Raw genomic sequence first — 18,209 nt, forward strand, 5'->3', positions numbered from 1 at the left:
TGCCCGCTGCTGTCACCTCCTCCTGCTCCCCACCACAGCTCCTGGCTGTCACAGCCCCTTCCAGCTGATCTCCAGCTTTCACCTTTTCCTCCCTCCAGGGCCTTCCTTACTCTTTCACCAAAAGACTCTGGAAAATGACCAGGTATTGATATCTGATTATTTAAAGCCCTTCAGGATAAAAGCAGACATTTATAACTTTCCTTTTCCCAATCTTTCCTTTTTCTCTCACTCATCTTGAACTTTTCTCCCTCTTTTATAACTGTCAGCTTGACTTTTTCCATTGTGCTTTGCTACTTCAAGCCTCCTGTCTTTCTCCTTTGTGGGCCTCCATATTTATCCTTTCTCTGTTTTGTAAAAGGACTTTCACGCCAGTAAAGCAAGAGGGAGAGAAAAGGAACAACTGGAATTAATCCACTAGCGTGCAGAATCAAGAACATTTTAAGAGTATTTGAAACTAAACATAAAAGGTCTTAATCTTGAGTCTTGCTTGCTTACCTGTATTAAATTAATGAGGGTAGCAAAATTAACAAGAATAACGTGATTAACACCTGCTAGTTTACATTTTAATACATCTCAGTTTTTAGAAAGTAATGTTTTATTTCACTCCTGACAACATTGTAAGTAGCATGTTCTGTACCTGTGTCAGGCATAATTTCATTTATATTTATGACTGCGTTCAGTTCAACAAATACTTCTTGGGCCCTGCTGTATGTACAAGGAACTCTGTAAAAACAGAGAAAATTAATCCCCAAACTCACCTCCATCTCTTCTCTTGTTTTCAGATTTATTTGTTTAATAGAACCTTATGTTATATTCAAATTGAAAATGTCATTTAATCCAGTTCTCCATCACCACTCCTGGGCTATCACAACCTTTTACAGCTTATCTCTGACTTTGTTGGAGAAAGTTTCTTATCTCCAACTTTTTTATCTCCAGTTTGTTCCAAAAATTATCAATTATTTATAACTAAATTTTTCTTAAACTGAAGGCTGATTAATATGGACTTTTGTTTAACAAGTTAATTTTTCTTTCTTACAGGCACCAATCCTTATTTGACTTTTCACTGTGTTAACCAGGGAACTATCTTGTTGGATCTTGTTCCAGAAGATAAGGAATACCAGTCAGTAGAAGAAGAGGTAACATATTTCCAAAATTTTAATTACCTTTGCCTGAAATCTGTGGTTAAACCTATTTTTCTAGGAGAAGTAAGCTTGTCTTGCATTAATTTATGGTCATTGCCTTTCTGTTATTCTCTCTCCCTTTGCCATCATGTTGAATATTGCTGAAATTAAAATAGAACTATGAATTAGAGCCATGACACATTACTTTCACATAATAAGCCTAGGGTTTCCAGTGAATGGGCCATATTTGCATTTTTTCTTTTGTAAACTATATTGTTACTCATGCAATAAGAACCCTACTAGAAAGATCATATTGTTAAAATGTTTATTAAGAATGATATTAAGTGACAATCTTGCCTTAAAGATAGCAAATATCATTTATATTTTCGTGCAAAATTATAAATAATTTATAACATAATTTATATGTTTATGAAATCTGCCTCATAATCAATCGCCTTTCATTTTTGTAGTCAGTTATTTGAAGCACCATAGGAAGTCTGTTTGTATGACCCTATAGACCGATGCATAGATTCCCTCTTTAATGATCGCTTAAACCTTGAGTCTTTTGCATAATAAAATGCCTAATCTCATTATCTCAATAATGATAAACATGATAAACTGCAAATATCTAAGTAAAGAAAGATATGCCTACATGCTTGTTTGTTTCCTGCTTTTTTATTAGTGCTCCCATTATTACTACTCCAGGATCCCAGTCCCATTACCTCAGGGCAGCTATTCAGGTAGTTGGTTAATAAGAAAGCATCTGTCTTCTAGTGTCTTAATACATAGTCATCTCCTAATATTTAGTAAAATCTGATTATAACACCCAAAATGTGGTCATAATTTCATAAGTGAGTGAGTCAGTCCTATATAAAACATAGGTCTTTTAAACATTGTATTTTCCATAGTAATTCCTTAGTTTAGAAAGTAGAAGACAGTACATAATGTGCTAAGGAAAGTTACCCCACTTAGTTGTACATTATAGTCACCATCCCCTCTTTGTGTAGATGTACTTTGAGATACCAAACTAAAGAGATTATGAGGAATACTCCATTAGGGTGCAAAAATGTATTCATTTTTTAAAAGTCCTCATGCTTATTTTTAACATTTGTCCAGTGGAATATTGATTGAAGAGTTTTAGGTTCAGTTCATCACAATGTTCTAATTCTCATGTTTTAAAACAATGTAAAACAGTAATGTAGATGACTAAATGTCATCTAAACACTTTTGTGTTTAGAGAAAAATCTTGCAAATTTTTTTTTTAGAAAATGTAGAAGTTATATATTTATTCATGCCTGTGACTGTTTTCTCACCAGAAATATTTATCCACTAAACTTGGTAATCAATTTATGCGAAACTTCTGTTTATTTAGTTTTGGAATCAAAGGAATAATGAAAGGAATGTCTTTAAAATTAAAATTATATACTGTCCTTTTCTACAGATGCAAAGTACAATTCGAGAACACAGAGATGGTGGTAATGCTGGCGGAATCTTCAACAGATACAATGTTATTCGAGTAAGTTTTAAAATTTCATGGTGAAAGTCAGACGGCATGATTTGCCTTAAAAAATCAAATATGCACACTGAAGGAAAAAACTTAGTCTTATTTTCACACTGTCAGTGCTAGCCTGTTAACCTGCAATCAGATGCTGCCCTTCTCCCTGTAAAGGATCTCTGACCCCATGCACCAGACCCTAGGAAACAACCACTGCTCCAGATAGAAAGCTAGGTCAGCTGGCGGGTGAGGCAAAACTGGTAATGGTTCTTTCAGCTCACCCACAAATTTGAACCACAGCCAACAGTAATTTTTGTTATCACTATTTCAGAGTAGCATGAAAGACCTGGATTTTCAATCAAATTGGGTTAATGATTACATCAGAATACATTCAGCTCTTAATCTCAGTACCTTAATTTATAATATGGGGTAGATTACTACTATATGCTTTTTTCAAATGGATTTCATGAAGATGAATACAATCTGTTGAAAACTGGTTAAGAAACTCTTGGGTTAATAGACCTGTGAAAAGTTAGAGCAGTGTACATCAGAATTACCCTTTTGGAAAAATACATTTACAGGCCCCTAAATCCTAAACTTAATAATATGGAGAGGAATGAGACCTTTTTTAACATTAGCTCTTATTTTGTAACTTTTTAAACTTTAACTTTGAGAAGTAGCCAGGTCTAATGCACAATGATAAGAACCGTAAGTAAAAATAATGTCACTAAAAAAGTGTAATAAGCATTCTAACTGAATTATATTGACCTAGCGATTTTGTTGTTTTTAAATAATGTTTTAAGCAAACAAAACAAAATGCAAAAATCAGTCTTTCCTAAAAGAAAATATACTTTTCATTTTAAATTGTGAACTGTCAGGAATGTACATTTCACTAATTCCTTCTTTCTTCTTCATCCTTAAAGATTCAAAAAGTTGTCAACAAGAAGTTGAGAGAGCGATTCTGTCACAGACAAAAGGAAGTGTCTGAAGAAAATCATAACCATCACAACGAGCGTATGCTGTTCCATGGTGCGTGCTGTGTCATGACAGTAATTACAGGCCTCGCACTAGTCTTGCAAATTCCAGTAAATATGAAGCCTGTGTTTATTGTTTATATTAATATATTAATTGTGCTAAAAACGGTGTTTTGATTTTTTTTCCAAAAAATTACGTTAATACCAGCTTTTTTTTTTTTAAGTTTTGTTTTGTTTTGTTTTAATTTATTCATTCGTACATACAGAACTGGGGTACAGGCCAGGTTCAGGGGCAGTGAGAGGCTTCACCATAACAGAATGGGGAGCAGAACAGGGAGATCGACGAAGTACACTGCTGAGGGGAGCAGCATGCGGGTCAGGAGAGGTCTGCCACCCATGTGGTCACCTCCGGGGGCAGGCAGGGATCGAACTCATGCGGAAGTGGCTTTAGCTTCTTAGTGCAGTGCTTTAACCCGCTGCGCCACCAGGGAGGGCCCAATACCAGCTTTTTAATGCATTTTATTTTAGTACTTTTCAAGTCATGGGCAATGAAAATAACTGGAATTGTTTTAGAACTTCAATTGTGAGTTGAACAATCTAGATATTAAAATATTTTTATGTAGCTTAGTATAAGCGCTTTAGTTTATCAACTTATTTATGAATACTTACAGTAAAATTAAGTGTAGAATAATCTGTATTTTCAAAGCTACATGTACTGTACTACAAAAAATCTTAGACCACCTGCAAGATCTATGTAATATCCTTGTTTGGTGGGCCCTGTGGATCCCTGATAAGATTCTAGTACTGGCCCTCCTTGGTGGTGCGGCGAGTTAAAGCACAGCACTGAGAAGCTGAAGCCACTTCCATATGAGTTAGATTCCCGCCTGCCCCGGAGGAGACCACATGGCGTGGCAGACCTCTCCTGACCCGCCCGCTGCTCCCCACTCTGTCTCTGGTGAAGCCTCTCTCCACCCCTGCACCTCTGACCTCAGTTCTGTATGCATAAATAAATAAATCTTTTAAAAAAAAAAAAAAGATTCTAGTACACAGTGATAATTTATGTATCGGTATACAAAATAAAGTTTTCACTTAAGCATTGTAATTAATATCACCCTGCCCAGTGCAAATAGAATACAACTAATTGAGAGTCTAGAAAACTGTTCAAAAACCAATCTTTCTATCTTTTATATTTCTAGGTTCTCCTTTCATTAATGCTATTATTCATAAAGGGTTTGATGAGCGGCATGCGTACATAGGGGGAATGTTCGGCGCTGGCATTTATTTTGCTGAAAATTCCTCTAAAAGCAATCAGTATGTTTATGGGATTGGAGGAGGAACAGGCTGCCCTACACACAAAGATCGTTCATGTTATATATGCCATAGGTGAGTATCTTGTTTTTCATGTAGTGGCTGATATTCTCAGGTTGTAAACCATATTCTTCACTCAGGCCCTACAGAAGTCACAGGTTACTGTCCATTTTTCCTGATCATGAATCGGACAAATTTGGAGGTTGACTTGGAATTAGCTGATCAGCCTGACAGGAGCATTGACAACAGAGCTGCTACCATGTTGGTGAAAACCAGACTACATCAGCCAAGTCATAGGTCACAATAAGATTCCCTATTTCTTGACTTTCTTCTGGGCTTTCCTTTCCTTGCTTCAGAATTCTCAAGAAAAGATTGAAAATTATTTCTGTAGAACAAAGGACCTCTAGTTTTACTTACATTTGAACTAAGATACACAACTTCTATAACAAACAGAATCTTTAATTTGCTTTTGATTTTATTCAGTGATGTTTTAAGGCAGGGTATATAATTAACTTTGAAAAATCCAAATGGAGAACATTAGCTTTGAAATTAATAGTAAACAAATGAATATTCATTTTTAATAGGATTTTTAAATGAAGGATTTCAAAAGTTGGCGAGAACTGTAGCATATTCTCTGAAACGTCAATAAAATAAAGTACTATCCCTTCCCTGACAATGGAAACAGTACAAAAGATTGAACTTTAAAATACTGGGATTTATTGCATTGTTCTTAAACCAAGTTGTGTTACTTTTGCTAAGTAAAGCTACTAAATTACTCTATATATCAATTGAATCTCCTAGGGACTCATAAAAACTTGAAATTCATTATAGTTGTTGACCTTAAAGCATCTCTTTCTCAGTTACATTAGCGAAAAAGGTGAAACAATCAGCAGTTTTAAGATTCCCAGAAAGAAACCTCTTTTTATTAAAGCCACTGTGGTTAATAATGAAAGTTCTCAAGATGTAAATGCCAAAATTTCCATTTGTTATTTCAAAACTAACTCCTAAACAAGCAATAAAGTTGAAACTAGAAGAGGAGTGGGCCCCTCCCTGGTGGCGCAGTGGGTTAAAGCACAGCACTAAGAAGCTTAAGCCACCTCTGCATGATTTCGATCCCCCGCCTGCCCCGGAGGAGATCCACATGGTGCGGCAGACCTCTCCTGACCCGCCCGCTGCTCCCCTCTGCAGTGTGCTTCATCGATCTCCCTGTTCTGCTCCCCGCTCTGTTCCTAGTGAATCCTCTCACCCTCCGCAAATCTGCCTGTACCCCAGTTCTGTATGAATAAATAAATAAATCTTAAAAAAAAAAAAACTAGAAGAGGAGTGACATTAAAATTTGAAAGTTAAGCTTATGTCTAAGCTAGGATTTCCTAGGAAACAGAAATATAAAACAGAAAAATTCTATGACTAGCACTTTTTGGGCAAGTACAGGAGTGAGGGAAGCAGAGTGAGGGCACTGAGATAAGAGATGTGGAGAAGGCGGCAAAGCAAAGACAGTGTATCAGTGAGCTGTGAGCTGGCCACAGATTCATAACCACCACGTTGGTCGCTCAGTCCATTCGATATCTTTAGAGAGGCAAGGTGAGCTACTATATAGTTCAGAACAGTACACTATGAAAAAGAGATGCCTTCATCTCTAGCCCCATTCCCCGTGGTCCACATTGGTATCCTCTCTTTGGGGCTGCTGCATCAGCAAATGCACCACAATGCGCAAGGCAAAACAGCAGACATGAACCAGTATTTTCCCAGTGCCCATCTACAGCCTGTGGCCACATGAGCTGACTGGCATTTCCTCCCACCTCCATACCAACAGGACAGGAAAATGCAGGACAGGTAGTGGAAGGCAGGAGGCGAGAGCTTATCAGGTAAAGTAGGATGTGACATAGGTGCTGAGAGCGGCCAGAACAGAGAGCCCAGCCAGCTGATTAGGGAGAGTCCAGGGACACCCACATTCTGCCACTCTATAGAGATGGAGTTCAAAAGCCTCCCTCTAATGTAGATCCAAGCTCTTTTCCTCTTTGGCACACAGAATGTAGTTAGTTGCTGTGAAGCCAGCCAGCGTCCTGGAGGCAGCACTAAAAAATCTGGCCAGACAGGATCCAGCTCTACTGTTCTGGCACAAATTTTGACTCAAAGTAATATCACTGAGTAATCATAATGCAAAGGTTAGATTTTGTTACTAAAGACTACTTGATTGAATAATAACTATTTACATTTAACAATTTGATGGTCTTACTGATGAGTTAAAATGTTCATTGTTTATATTAAGGACTAGCAAACTTTTTCTTTTAAGGGCCGTAGTATAAGTATTTCAAGTTGTGCAGTCCACAGTAATTCAGTTTTGCTCTTAAAATGCAAAAGCAATGTATAATATGGATAATATGTAAATGCTTGTTCGAGTGTTCCAGTAAAATTTGATTTACAAAAAGAGGTGGCCAACTGCATGGACATACAAGCTATAGTAACCAACTTCTTATTAGCAAGGGGTTGTACTTTCTTCCCAGTTAACCTTTCATCCCTCTTTGACATCAGGGGTTCTACCTCAGTTCACCATGTATAATTTCCATCTATACATTTAAGCTAAATATTTCTGTATATGAGCCACTTTTATCATGCCAGTTTTTGCTTTCTATTTTCCTTTAGACAAATGCTTCATCATAATGAGAAATCTGAGCCTTAATTTCAAATGCTACGGCCCATCTGCTCACTTTCATTTTCCTCCCATCCATCCATACAAAAATTCAGTTTTCTCTAGTAACTTTTTCACTAGTCAGCACTTACAGAGCTCTTACAGATCGATAATTCCTATGATTGTTCCCTAAATCACTCCAAAATTACTATAAACTCAACTTACTATAACTGTTGAGCCTGCTGTTTATAGTAAGCCCATATATTAACTCTCACCCAGTCTTACTCATAAATTTGAAAGTGACATTTAAATAGCTTGTCTTTTGTTAAATATTTTTAAAAATCTAATAAACCCTCAAGGTTATATCATTCTAACTTTTAAAGTTTCCTTGAAAACATTGCTTTCCATTTTCCTTTAGACAAATGCTTTTCTGTAGAGTGACCCTTGGAAAATCCTTTCTGCAATTCAGCACCATGAAAATGGCTCATGCCCCCCCAGGACACCACTCAGTTATTGGGAGGCCAAGTGTGAATGGTCTGGCGTATGCAGAATATGTCATCTACAGAGGAGAGCAGGTACGTTGGTTATCAAATAATCATAGCCAGGTTACTGAACATGTTGATGCAGAATACGGAGACTGAAACCACATAAAAGTCAAAGAAAACTATTTAACTAAATGTGTACCACATCTGATAACATTAGTTGCTTCAAGTCAGTTGTCAGCATTCTTTGACATCAGCTTTGCAAACAGAACCCACCAGTCACCTGTCAGCCAATTTACCCAACTCAAATAAAGGAAAGACAGAAGAAAGGTGTGGAATTTGTTGCTATTCTTGAGGCCTGCTGTTATGAATTAATGTTCTGTATCTTTGCCCCAATATAGCAGAGATTTGCTAAGAGCAGCTGCCATTTAATGGATCTTCTTCATGTATTCACGGATAGCCACAGGCTGTTCCTATCCATTGAGTTGCTAGACTTTCTGATCATAGAATGATAGCTTTCTTGAGTTGTAAAGCAACGGTGCATTAAATTCTGCTTGAGGTTGCAAAATAAAATTGTTAGCAAGCAGGAAAACTTTTCTATCATTTTTCTATCATTTTCTATCTCATATTACTGTTAAATGCCTATCAGTTTGTTCAAAAAACAAAAATTAATTCGTCTGAACTGAGTTGAATTTCAAAAATAATTTGGTGTTGATTTGGGGCTAGGGTTCTTGCTATAGAAGAAGGGACATATAGATATGGAAAGGGGGAAGGTAGAATGGCTCTGTAAGGGTAGGCTGCAATTGGAAATACTGATAAGGAACTCATGGTTTCTAATGTGTGTCTATCTATACACATGAGAGAATATATGTATGTATAGGTGTATGTGTAACAGTGCATGTAAGTATGTGTGTATATGAGTGTATATATTTTCATATGTTTCTCAGTGCTGTACACTAAAAACAAAAAAAAATTCCAGAAGCATACATAGTCCAGACCTTGGTCTCTATGCCTTTCTCTGCTTAGAAGAAACTTGAGCTTTTTGAAGTAACTAATTCCAGGACTGGTATAGCAAAGTAAGCTGGAACATCTTGATACTGCCAGCAAGTAAGGAAATGCTCCCCGCAAAAAAATGTTGGAAGCATGTGATGAGCACAGAACTAAAATAACATACACTGGCCGAATCTGGAGGAATTAAAAACCAAAATAAATGCAGTGAGCGGGACAAACCAAAATAAGTGATGGCAGTCAGAATTTATGATTCTATGTGAATAACTAATTAATAAATGAATGAGGAATAGATGGCTTTTGCTTATAGTAGAAAGACAAGGACGATAGGTAGGTATAGAGTACTGGATTAGGAAAATCATCCCCTGGAAACCACTGTGGTAAAGGTAAGATCAGGCAAGAATTATCCAGAGGTAATTTTCATAAGGAGAGGATCTTTGCATAGTCCCATTAGTTATAAAAGGTGTGGAGGACTGCAGTTAACACGGGAGAAAGGGGTGCGATGCTATGACCAGGTGATCAAAATCCGTATTCCCAATGAGAGCCAGAGTATGGCTCTCCAGATGTGGTACCCTAAAAAATGCACATCATCTATGCAGTAATCCAGCAAGAACGCATAACATCTAACCATAATGAGGGATTTTTTGTTATTTTTAAATGTGGAAAGACCAGATTTATCAAAAATGTCAGTATTTTTGACTGACACTTTCCAGAATAAGTGAAACCTAAGATACAGGACAGCTCACTTAAAATCCTGCCCCCAAATTAGATTTGGTACTAGAAAGAGAAAAAGCATTATTAAATAACTGACAAAATTGGAATATGAGATTGTGTTCATGTAAGAGAAATTCACATCTTAAGAAATAGAATGTAAGAGAGTATATTTTTAGGAAATAGATACTGGCATGTTTTAGGGATTAAGAAACTTCATAATGTATATAACTTACTTTCAAATAATAGACGGGAGGAAAATGTTTGTCTGTCTGCCTAATATAATGAGAGGTAGAAAGAAGTGCACATGTTACAGAAATAAAGCAAATGGGGGCAAAAAAATCATGGATGGATATGGGTAAAGGGTATACACGGGTGTATTGAGTACCATTTTAATTTTTGCAACTTAATTTATAAGTTTGTAGTTGTTTCCCAAAAAAGTTTAAAAATTATCTAAAAAAAATTTGTCAAATTCTTTAAATAAGAAACTCCAGATTCTAGAGAAAATACTTTCACTTTGATTTATTTGTAATTCCACTTCTAGAGATAAGGTACTAATATAATCCATGTGGTCTCAACAACAACAACCAAAAAAACTCTGTATGGATGTTCATCACCCTCTCATCATAATGAAAAATTTAAGCAACCTAAATAATCAATACAAAGAATTATTCAGTACATAATATTCTGTTTATATGCCTGTCATATTTTAAAAATGTGTTTGTGTTAATACGTTAAACATAGGCTCTTCCAAAACATGAGAATAATTATCTCTGAGTACTAAGATTATCTTACTTTTCAATATTTTGCAAGTGATATATGGTTAAGTATAATTTTAATTTTATATTTAATTGAAAGAATTAATAAGGAAATATTAAAAATAGTAATAGGTTTACATTTCTAATAATTACTGGTTGTTCAGTCGTGTCCCAAATTTGATTTGATAACATGTTCAGTCTTCTATCAAAAGAATTCTAGAGAATAATGTGGTTCAGATCTTATTTGAAGTAAAAAAAGTACTTTGAAAAATGAAATGCATGTAGTATTTGTTTTATCATGGAACACACTTGTTCTTCCATATCCCGGTGTACTTATTATCCGCATGAATATTGTTAACTGCAGTGTCTGCTAATCAGGTCATTTCCCTAAAGCAGTTTCGTCTGGATTTATGGTGATGTTTTCCTTTCCTGGCTTTTATTCCATTCTCCTTAAATCATCCTTCACCTTTAGTACTTAACACCGTAAGAACACACAAATGTCTTGTTCAGAAGGCTGATTTGAGGAGTACTGTTTATTATTAGCAAACTTGTTTTTCTTTAGAATAAAAGAGATATGTTAAAAATTAACTGAACTATACTTGGAAAGAAAAAATGGCTCTGATTTGAGTATGACTGGACTTGTAGATATAAAGGTGTTTCCGTATTAGACCAATGCTTTTTCTTAGCTGTTATTTTTGAACAAAGATCCTTTGAAAGACAATAAGGAAAATTTTGAAGTTGTTTACGATTTCAGGGTGGTTCATGGTCCTCTTCCCAAGGCCATTTCTTGGGTCCCATAAGGCTTTATACATATTTTAAAACAAAAGAAAGGGGGGAAAAAATAGATATTCTCTAGTCATTGATTGCTAGAAATTTAGCCTATTTTACTGAGATCATATGAACTATGCAGAATTATTTAACCTGGAAAATAGAAGACTATAGAATAATATATCCTTAAGAGTACATGATGATAGTTCTTCATCTCTGTGAAGTGTACATTGAAAGCATGTGAAGTTTACATTTTGGCTTCACACAGCAGCTCTCTTGCCCACCTGTGTGCATGTGTCTTTTTCTTTCTATGCTTCCTAATAACCCTGTCCTTTTAAAATATAAAAAAGAAATAAAGCTTGGCCTTAGGTTTTGAGTTAAGAAGAGTTTCCTGAAAGTCTACTACTGAAAGTGGTTACTGTAAATTTTCTTATAAAAAGTAATAAAAACAAAATCCCTTGCTTTTCTAGCCAGCATGAATTTAGTGACTTTACAGGAAGTACTGTTTGTTGATCTACCCTTGACCCGTCTATAGTTTAGTAATTCCCTTTCCTCAAATCCTTCTGGACTGTGATGCAATTGATCAGTATTTCACACTGCAAACAGTAACAGTTCAGTAACCTAATCAGTGTGAATCAGAAACACTCAAATAAGGACCTTTAAGGAATTTATGCCAGTAGAATCAATAATCTGCCTGACTAAAATGTACACACAGGAACTTCCTTAAATAGAGTGCCAGCAAAAACCAAGTCCTTTGCTCGAACATCTTTTCTGCATAGCTAATAAATTTCCTCCTAACAAAAGGAATTACAAGAGTGTGCCTCACACTCATTTTTGACACTTAGCACCTGCCAACTTGAGTTATTTTGTAATTCCTCTTTGTATCTGACTTATCCTCCCAAAGAAGACAGGACCTTGAACATGAGGATCCATATCTTGCACTGGTACCCATTGCACACGCTAGATGCTCTATACAGCATGTGCTCAAATAATATCATCTCATTCACTATTACTTCTTTACAACATTGACAAGGAAAAAAAATTCAAGCCAATGAGATCATATCGTACAAGGTTTCACTTAAAGTTGCAGTTTTCTTTTTTATATGCTTTATTTATTTACATATATTTTACATCAATGCTCATTTTTATGCATTTGCTTTCTTTTCTCAGGTGAAGTGCCCATAGAATTTCTACCACCAGTTCACCCATGCACCATCACCATAGTCCCTTGCCGCTTCCCATCCTCGTCTTGATTCCTCTCTCTTCCTCCCCTGCAGAATGTCTCTGATTTATAGCTATATGTTTTTTGTTCTGTTGTGTTGTTTTTTATTGTTATTATTTTTCCCTGACCATTTGTGTAGTTCCCCTATATTCCACCTATAAGTGAAATAATCCAATTATTTTTCTTTTTCTTTCTGACTTATTTCATTAGCATAATCCCTTCTAGCTCTTCCTCCTCCTCCTGCAAATGGCATGAGTTTATCTTTTTTGATTGTTGAATAGTATTCCATTGTGTGTATATACCACATCCAGCCTTTTTGTGTATATACCACATCCAGCCTTTTTTTTTTTTTTTAAGATTTATTTACTTATTCATACAGAACTGGGGTACAGGCCAGAGATGTGGAGGGTGAGAGGATTCACCACAGACAGAGTGGGGTACAGAAACAAGCAGATCGATGAAGTACACTGCTGAGGGGAGCAGCGGGCGGGTCAGGAGAGGTCTGCCATGCCATGTGAATCTCCTCTGGGGCAGGCGGGGATTGAACTCATGCTGAAGTGGCTTTAGCTTCTTAGTTCTGTGCTTTAACCTGCTGTGCCACCAGGAAGGGCCACAAAGACATTAATTTAAAAGGATACCAGCATCTCTCTGATTATTGCAGCAGTATTAATAATAGGTAAGACCTGACAACAACCCAAATGCCTCAAAATAATGACTGGATCGGGCCCTCTCTGGTGGCGCAGTGGGTTAAAGCACAGCACTAGGAAGCTGAAGTCACTTCAGCATGAGTTCGATCCCTGCCTGCCCCGGAGGTGACCCACATGGCGCGGCAGACCTCTCCTGACCCACCCACTGCTCCCCTCAGCAGTGTACTTCATCAATCCACCTATTCTGCTCCCTACTCTGTCTCTGGTGAAGCCTCACACAGCCCTGCACCTCTGGCCTGTACCCCAGTTCTGTATGCACAAATAAATAAATATTTTTTAATTGATTGATTGATTGATTGATTGATTAATGTCTTTGTGTCCTCTGGGTAAATCCCTAGGAGTGGAATTGCTTAATTATATGGTTGCTCCATTTTTAATAGTGGTTCGACCAGTTGTATTCCCACCAGCAATGTAGGAGAATTACTTTTTCACCACCTCCTCACAATATTTGTTGTTGTTAGTTTTTTAGTATGTGTCATGTTCACTGGTGTAAGGTAGTATCTCATTGTGCTTTTGATTTGTGTGTCTTTGTACCTGTTTTAGTTTGAAGTCTATTTCATCTGATATAGCTGTTCCTGTCTTCTATTTTTAGTCTATTTGCTAGTAGTGTTGTTTTCCATCCTTTTGCTTTTGTAGTTAAATGTGTTTCCTGGAGACAGGAGAAAGTTGGATTTTGCACTGTAATCCAGTTTACTACTCTGTGCCTTTTTTATTTTTTTTTTTTTAAGATTTATTTATTTATACAAGAACTGGGGTACAGGCCAGAGGCTCAGGGGCGGCGAGAGACTTCACCAGAGACAGAGAGGGGAGCAGAACAGGCAGATCTACGAAGTACACTGCTGAGGGGAGCAGCGGGTGGGTCAGGAGAGGTCTGCCACACCATGTGGTCACCTCCAGGGCAGGTGGGAATCGAACTCATGCTGAAGTGGCTTTAGCTTCTCAGTGCTGTGCTTTAACCTGCTGCGCCACCAGGGAGGGCCCACTCTGTGCCTTTTTATTGATGCTTTAGTTCATATTCATTTAGGGTTAATATTGATACATTGGTATCTGTATTTGCCATTTTGTTTGTCTTTTTGTGACTTTATTCCTTGCCTTACTCTTATTCATTCATCAGTTGGTTTTGGCTTTAGGACTTCTTGTAGTATTTTTTGGAGTGGAGGTTTAGTAGTAATGAATTTCTGGAGTTTTTAAGAAATAGAAACTGGGCCCTCTCCTACGGTACAGCAGTTTAAAGCACAGCACTATGAAGCTATCACAGCCACTGCAGCACGAGTTCGCTCCCCAGCCAGGGAGGGGACCCACATAGTGCAGCAAACTTTCCTGGCCTGCCCTCTGCTCTCCTCAGCAGTGTACTTCATCAATCTGCCTGTTCTGCTCCCCACTCTGTCTCTGGGGAATCTTCTCACCCCCGGCACCTCTGGCCTGTACACCAAATCTGTATGTATAAATAAATAAATCTTAAAAAAAAAAAAAAAAAGAAAGTAACAGCAACTGTTTCTTCCTTCATAGAGGAAGGAGAGCTTTTCAGGGTAAAGTATTCTTAGTTGGCATTTGTTGTCTTGGAGTCCCTCTATTCTCTTCTTGTCTGTAATGTTTCTTTGGAGAAGTCTGATGTCAGTCTGATTGGTTTTCCTTTATAGGTTATCTGTTTCTCCCCACTCATCAGCTTCATTTTCCTTGTCTTGGACTCTTAGAAGCTTTACTTTTTGTGTCCTGCTATACTTTTCCTTTCGTTGTGATTTGGTGTCTGTTTTCATCTCCTTCATGCATGGGGATTTCTCTTCCATTGTCTCCTGGAATAGTTTCTCGGTAACTTCTCACCTTCTGGAATTCCTATAATTTTTATATAACATAGCAGTTTTCAAGAACCTATCAACAATGTTAAGTGAGGACTTTACTGTATTTCTAGATGGATGGCGAATAAACAATTTTCTTGACTGTTTAACCACTTAAGTTAACTAAATCGGTATTTCTTTTTCCTGCCAATGTTGAGTTTTTCTACATTTTTTTATACTCCAGAATTAGCAGTACCTAACTGACCTAGCTTGTTTGAGTGAGTAACAACTAAAATGCTGCTTAACCATTTCAAGAATTAAGTTGTGTTCATGTTATAATAAAATAAAATTACAAACTTTTCTGTTATTCAAGCTTCAGAATGGAAATTCAGAAAAGCTGAGTATTGACTAGGTGCACTTGAGGTGGAAAACCACTGCCCCTTTTTTGTCAAACCGGAATTTACTAGAATTTTGAAAAAGAATACTATGAGTGAAGTGGTTCCTTGCAGGTGTTGTGGAGGCTCCATAACTTTCCAAAGCTAGATTTTTTTTTTTGTACTTTTTACCACACTGAGACTAGTTTTTAATAAGTGATGATAATAATAATGTTCAGAGTAATAGCTAATACATATAAGATTCTTATTGTACCAGACTTCTTTTAAGATCTTAATATTTAATCCTCACAAAAATCTCAGTATTATTATTGTTTTCATTTACTGGTGAGGAAAGCAGAGAGATAGTCATATAATGGTCATAAAATTATGAAGAGATAATTCAGTAAATTTATTACATTTGTTTATATATTTTAAATATTAAACAGTTTATTTGTAATACTTTGTTATTATCATATTTCTTATTGGCATACAAGTAATTTGTAGATTAGCATTCAACAAATGCCATTTGGGCCCCCAAGCCTTAGCCCTCCAAAGAATACTACTTTTCAGCCATTGGCCATGTGAATATTGAGTCTAGTTTTATTTTTATGTTGAAGGATTTCTGTGTTGTGTACTTGGTTTCGAGAGGTTTTTTTGTGCCCTTCCTCCCCATTGTTGTCTTCACAGTGATTTTTGGTTTAAAACAACTTCCTCTGCTTAGATTTCCTTTGCCTCTTCCCTTCAAGCTGTCCTCTGCCATTCTAGACACTGAACCTTTGGATTTACATACTGCGAGAGAGAAGGGAATGCCAGGCAGGGGGGAGAGTAAGGGCTCTAAATCTGAATGTACTGTCTTTCCTGTAACCGTTACCCTCAGCCAGCTTTTAAAAATGATCTCCAAACTGTTACCTTCAAATCATTTAAATCATTGGTGGCTGAATACACCTCAACCTCCTTTCAGCTCATTGGGTTTCATCATCTTTGTGATAATCTTCAGTTGGTTGAGCAACATTATTGGTTCATTTAACAAGCTTTTACTGAATACACACCACATGCTGTGTGGCAACATCATGCTAAGGTCAGAGGTATTAGAATTGTCTATGCCTTTGTTTTCCTGCTTGTGTTATGGCTGTCTAGTGAGGGGTGAATTCAGTATAACTGACTTTCACTATTCAAAGTGGAAATAATATCAGAAATTTCTTTAGATGAAACATTTATACATGTAGGTAGACTCCTAATTGTTCAGACACCCATTAATTGGTGGTCACTGACTAATGTGTATGTAGAATATTGGTGAGGACCAGCAGCTTCTTGGACTTTCATTTTACATAACGCTTTAGTATTGCATCTACCGAAAGGGTGAGTGATTTGTTTTTCTTCCCATCCTTTCCAGGCATACCCAGAATATCTCATCACATATCAGATCATGAAGCCGGAAGCTCCTTCACAGACTGCAACAGCCGCAGAGCAGAAGACCTAGTGAATACCTGCTGGTAAAGGCCAGATCAGATTTAAACCTAGGACTGGATTACAGTGAATCGTTTCCAACAAAATCAATATTCTATAAATCCCTGACAGCCTAGAAATAAGCTGTTTGTCTTTTATAAAGCATTGCTATAGTGATGGATAATAGTATGAGTAACTGATACATACTCATCTGCTACTGTTCCCTTTGAGGAAATGTTTACAGGGGCGGCCTTTTAACATATCTCAGGCTCATTTTCACTACAATTATCCACTTCTAAAACCAGATTGCTTTGATTAACACTTAGAAAAAAAGAAAACTAATACTTTCCCAAAGGTTCACAATTCACACACTACAATTTACTTTGTTATATATGGCACATGTATATAACAAATAAACACATGTGATTGGCTCATCATTAATTTTTTTCCAAACTTGCATTTTTGGCACTGTTTTGTTTGTTTGTTTGTTTGCCTGGTTTTTCGCTTACTTTGAAAATGAGCCAGAGCTTTCTTGAGGATATTTTGCACAAAGTCACACTGACTGAAACCATTAGCAATGCAACCAAGCTTCTGGCTGAGCAAGATTTCGTTTCCACTTCTATTTTTCTTGATGTATTTTGTATCTGTACTTCTCATCAACATAAATTGAGATGGAAAGGAGAAACACCAAGTTTTGAAGTTTTGGTTTTCTTCTGTTTTTTGACCAGTCTTACAAGGGAAAGATACAAACATCAGCTTGACTTAGGGAGTCCCTCGTTCAGAGACGCCAAAGCCAGTGAGGGCTACTTGCTCTTTCCAGTCCAAGCCTGATGCAGAGGGTGAGGGGCAGTGTCGGGCCTCTGTCCAACAGCCTGGGAAAAGTTTGTGTGGTGCTGGTATGATGCTCAGAGGGAAGAAGATAGGGAGGGCTGTGACGAAGAAGCAGTGTTACAAGGCGAGGAGCATGTGACTCTATCATGCTGCAGTAGGAGAGGATTTCCCAGAGGAAAACCCTTCTTTCACTTACTCTCTACCATCAGAATCGTCGCCCCCAGAGTTATTAGCTGCCTTATTTCCAAATTCAGTGGAATTATTGTATTTCATTAGAGTCATAAAAAGATTTCTTATTGTTCCTCTAGTTGAGAAAGCTGGGATTCAAATCCTGTTTAGTAGATAGATACACGCAAGTAAAAGAATTTTTGGTTGGTTACTCCAGAGTTGGGGTTTATTTTGATGAGGTGCTTTAAATAGTTTATATAGTTTCCTGCACTACATTTTTGAACCATTTCTTCAAACTTCTTATTAGACAGGAGAACAAAAACTGAAACCAAAGCTCTTTCAGTTACTTTTTGAAGTGAAGGTGGAGAAATACCATAGTTCCTTCATGACGTTAGTATATAGTTTTGCTTTTTTTAATCAACATTTGCCAAC

At 36.9% G+C, this 18,209-nt stretch overlaps 1 protein-coding gene across 1 annotated transcript in view; it reads left to right on the forward strand.

Annotated features, from left to right (window-relative positions):
* Positions 1-16,962, forward strand: part of TNKS (tankyrase, TRF1-interacting ankyrin-related ADP-ribose polymerase) — a 166,594-nt gene extending 149,632 nt beyond the window's left edge. Inside the window, exons 22-27 of the mRNA XM_004682203.2 lie at positions 1,039-1,136; positions 2,563-2,637; positions 3,540-3,645; positions 4,787-4,973; positions 7,946-8,102; positions 16,726-16,962. Coding sequence (XP_004682260.1) covers positions 1,039-1,136; positions 2,563-2,637; positions 3,540-3,645; positions 4,787-4,973; positions 7,946-8,102; positions 16,726-16,812 — 710 coding nt within the window. The 3' untranslated portion in view covers positions 16,813-16,962. The remainder of the gene's footprint in view (positions 1-1,038; positions 1,137-2,562; positions 2,638-3,539; positions 3,646-4,786; positions 4,974-7,945; positions 8,103-16,725) is intronic.
* The last annotated feature ends 1,247 nt before the right edge of the window (positions 16,963-18,209 follow it).

This window comes from Condylura cristata, unplaced genomic scaffold (assembly GCF_000260355.1).
Source record: "Condylura cristata isolate star-nosed mole 26May11 unplaced genomic scaffold, ConCri1.0 scaffold00014, whole genome shotgun sequence".
Classification (NCBI taxonomy): domain Eukaryota; kingdom Metazoa; phylum Chordata; class Mammalia; order Eulipotyphla; family Talpidae; genus Condylura; species Condylura cristata.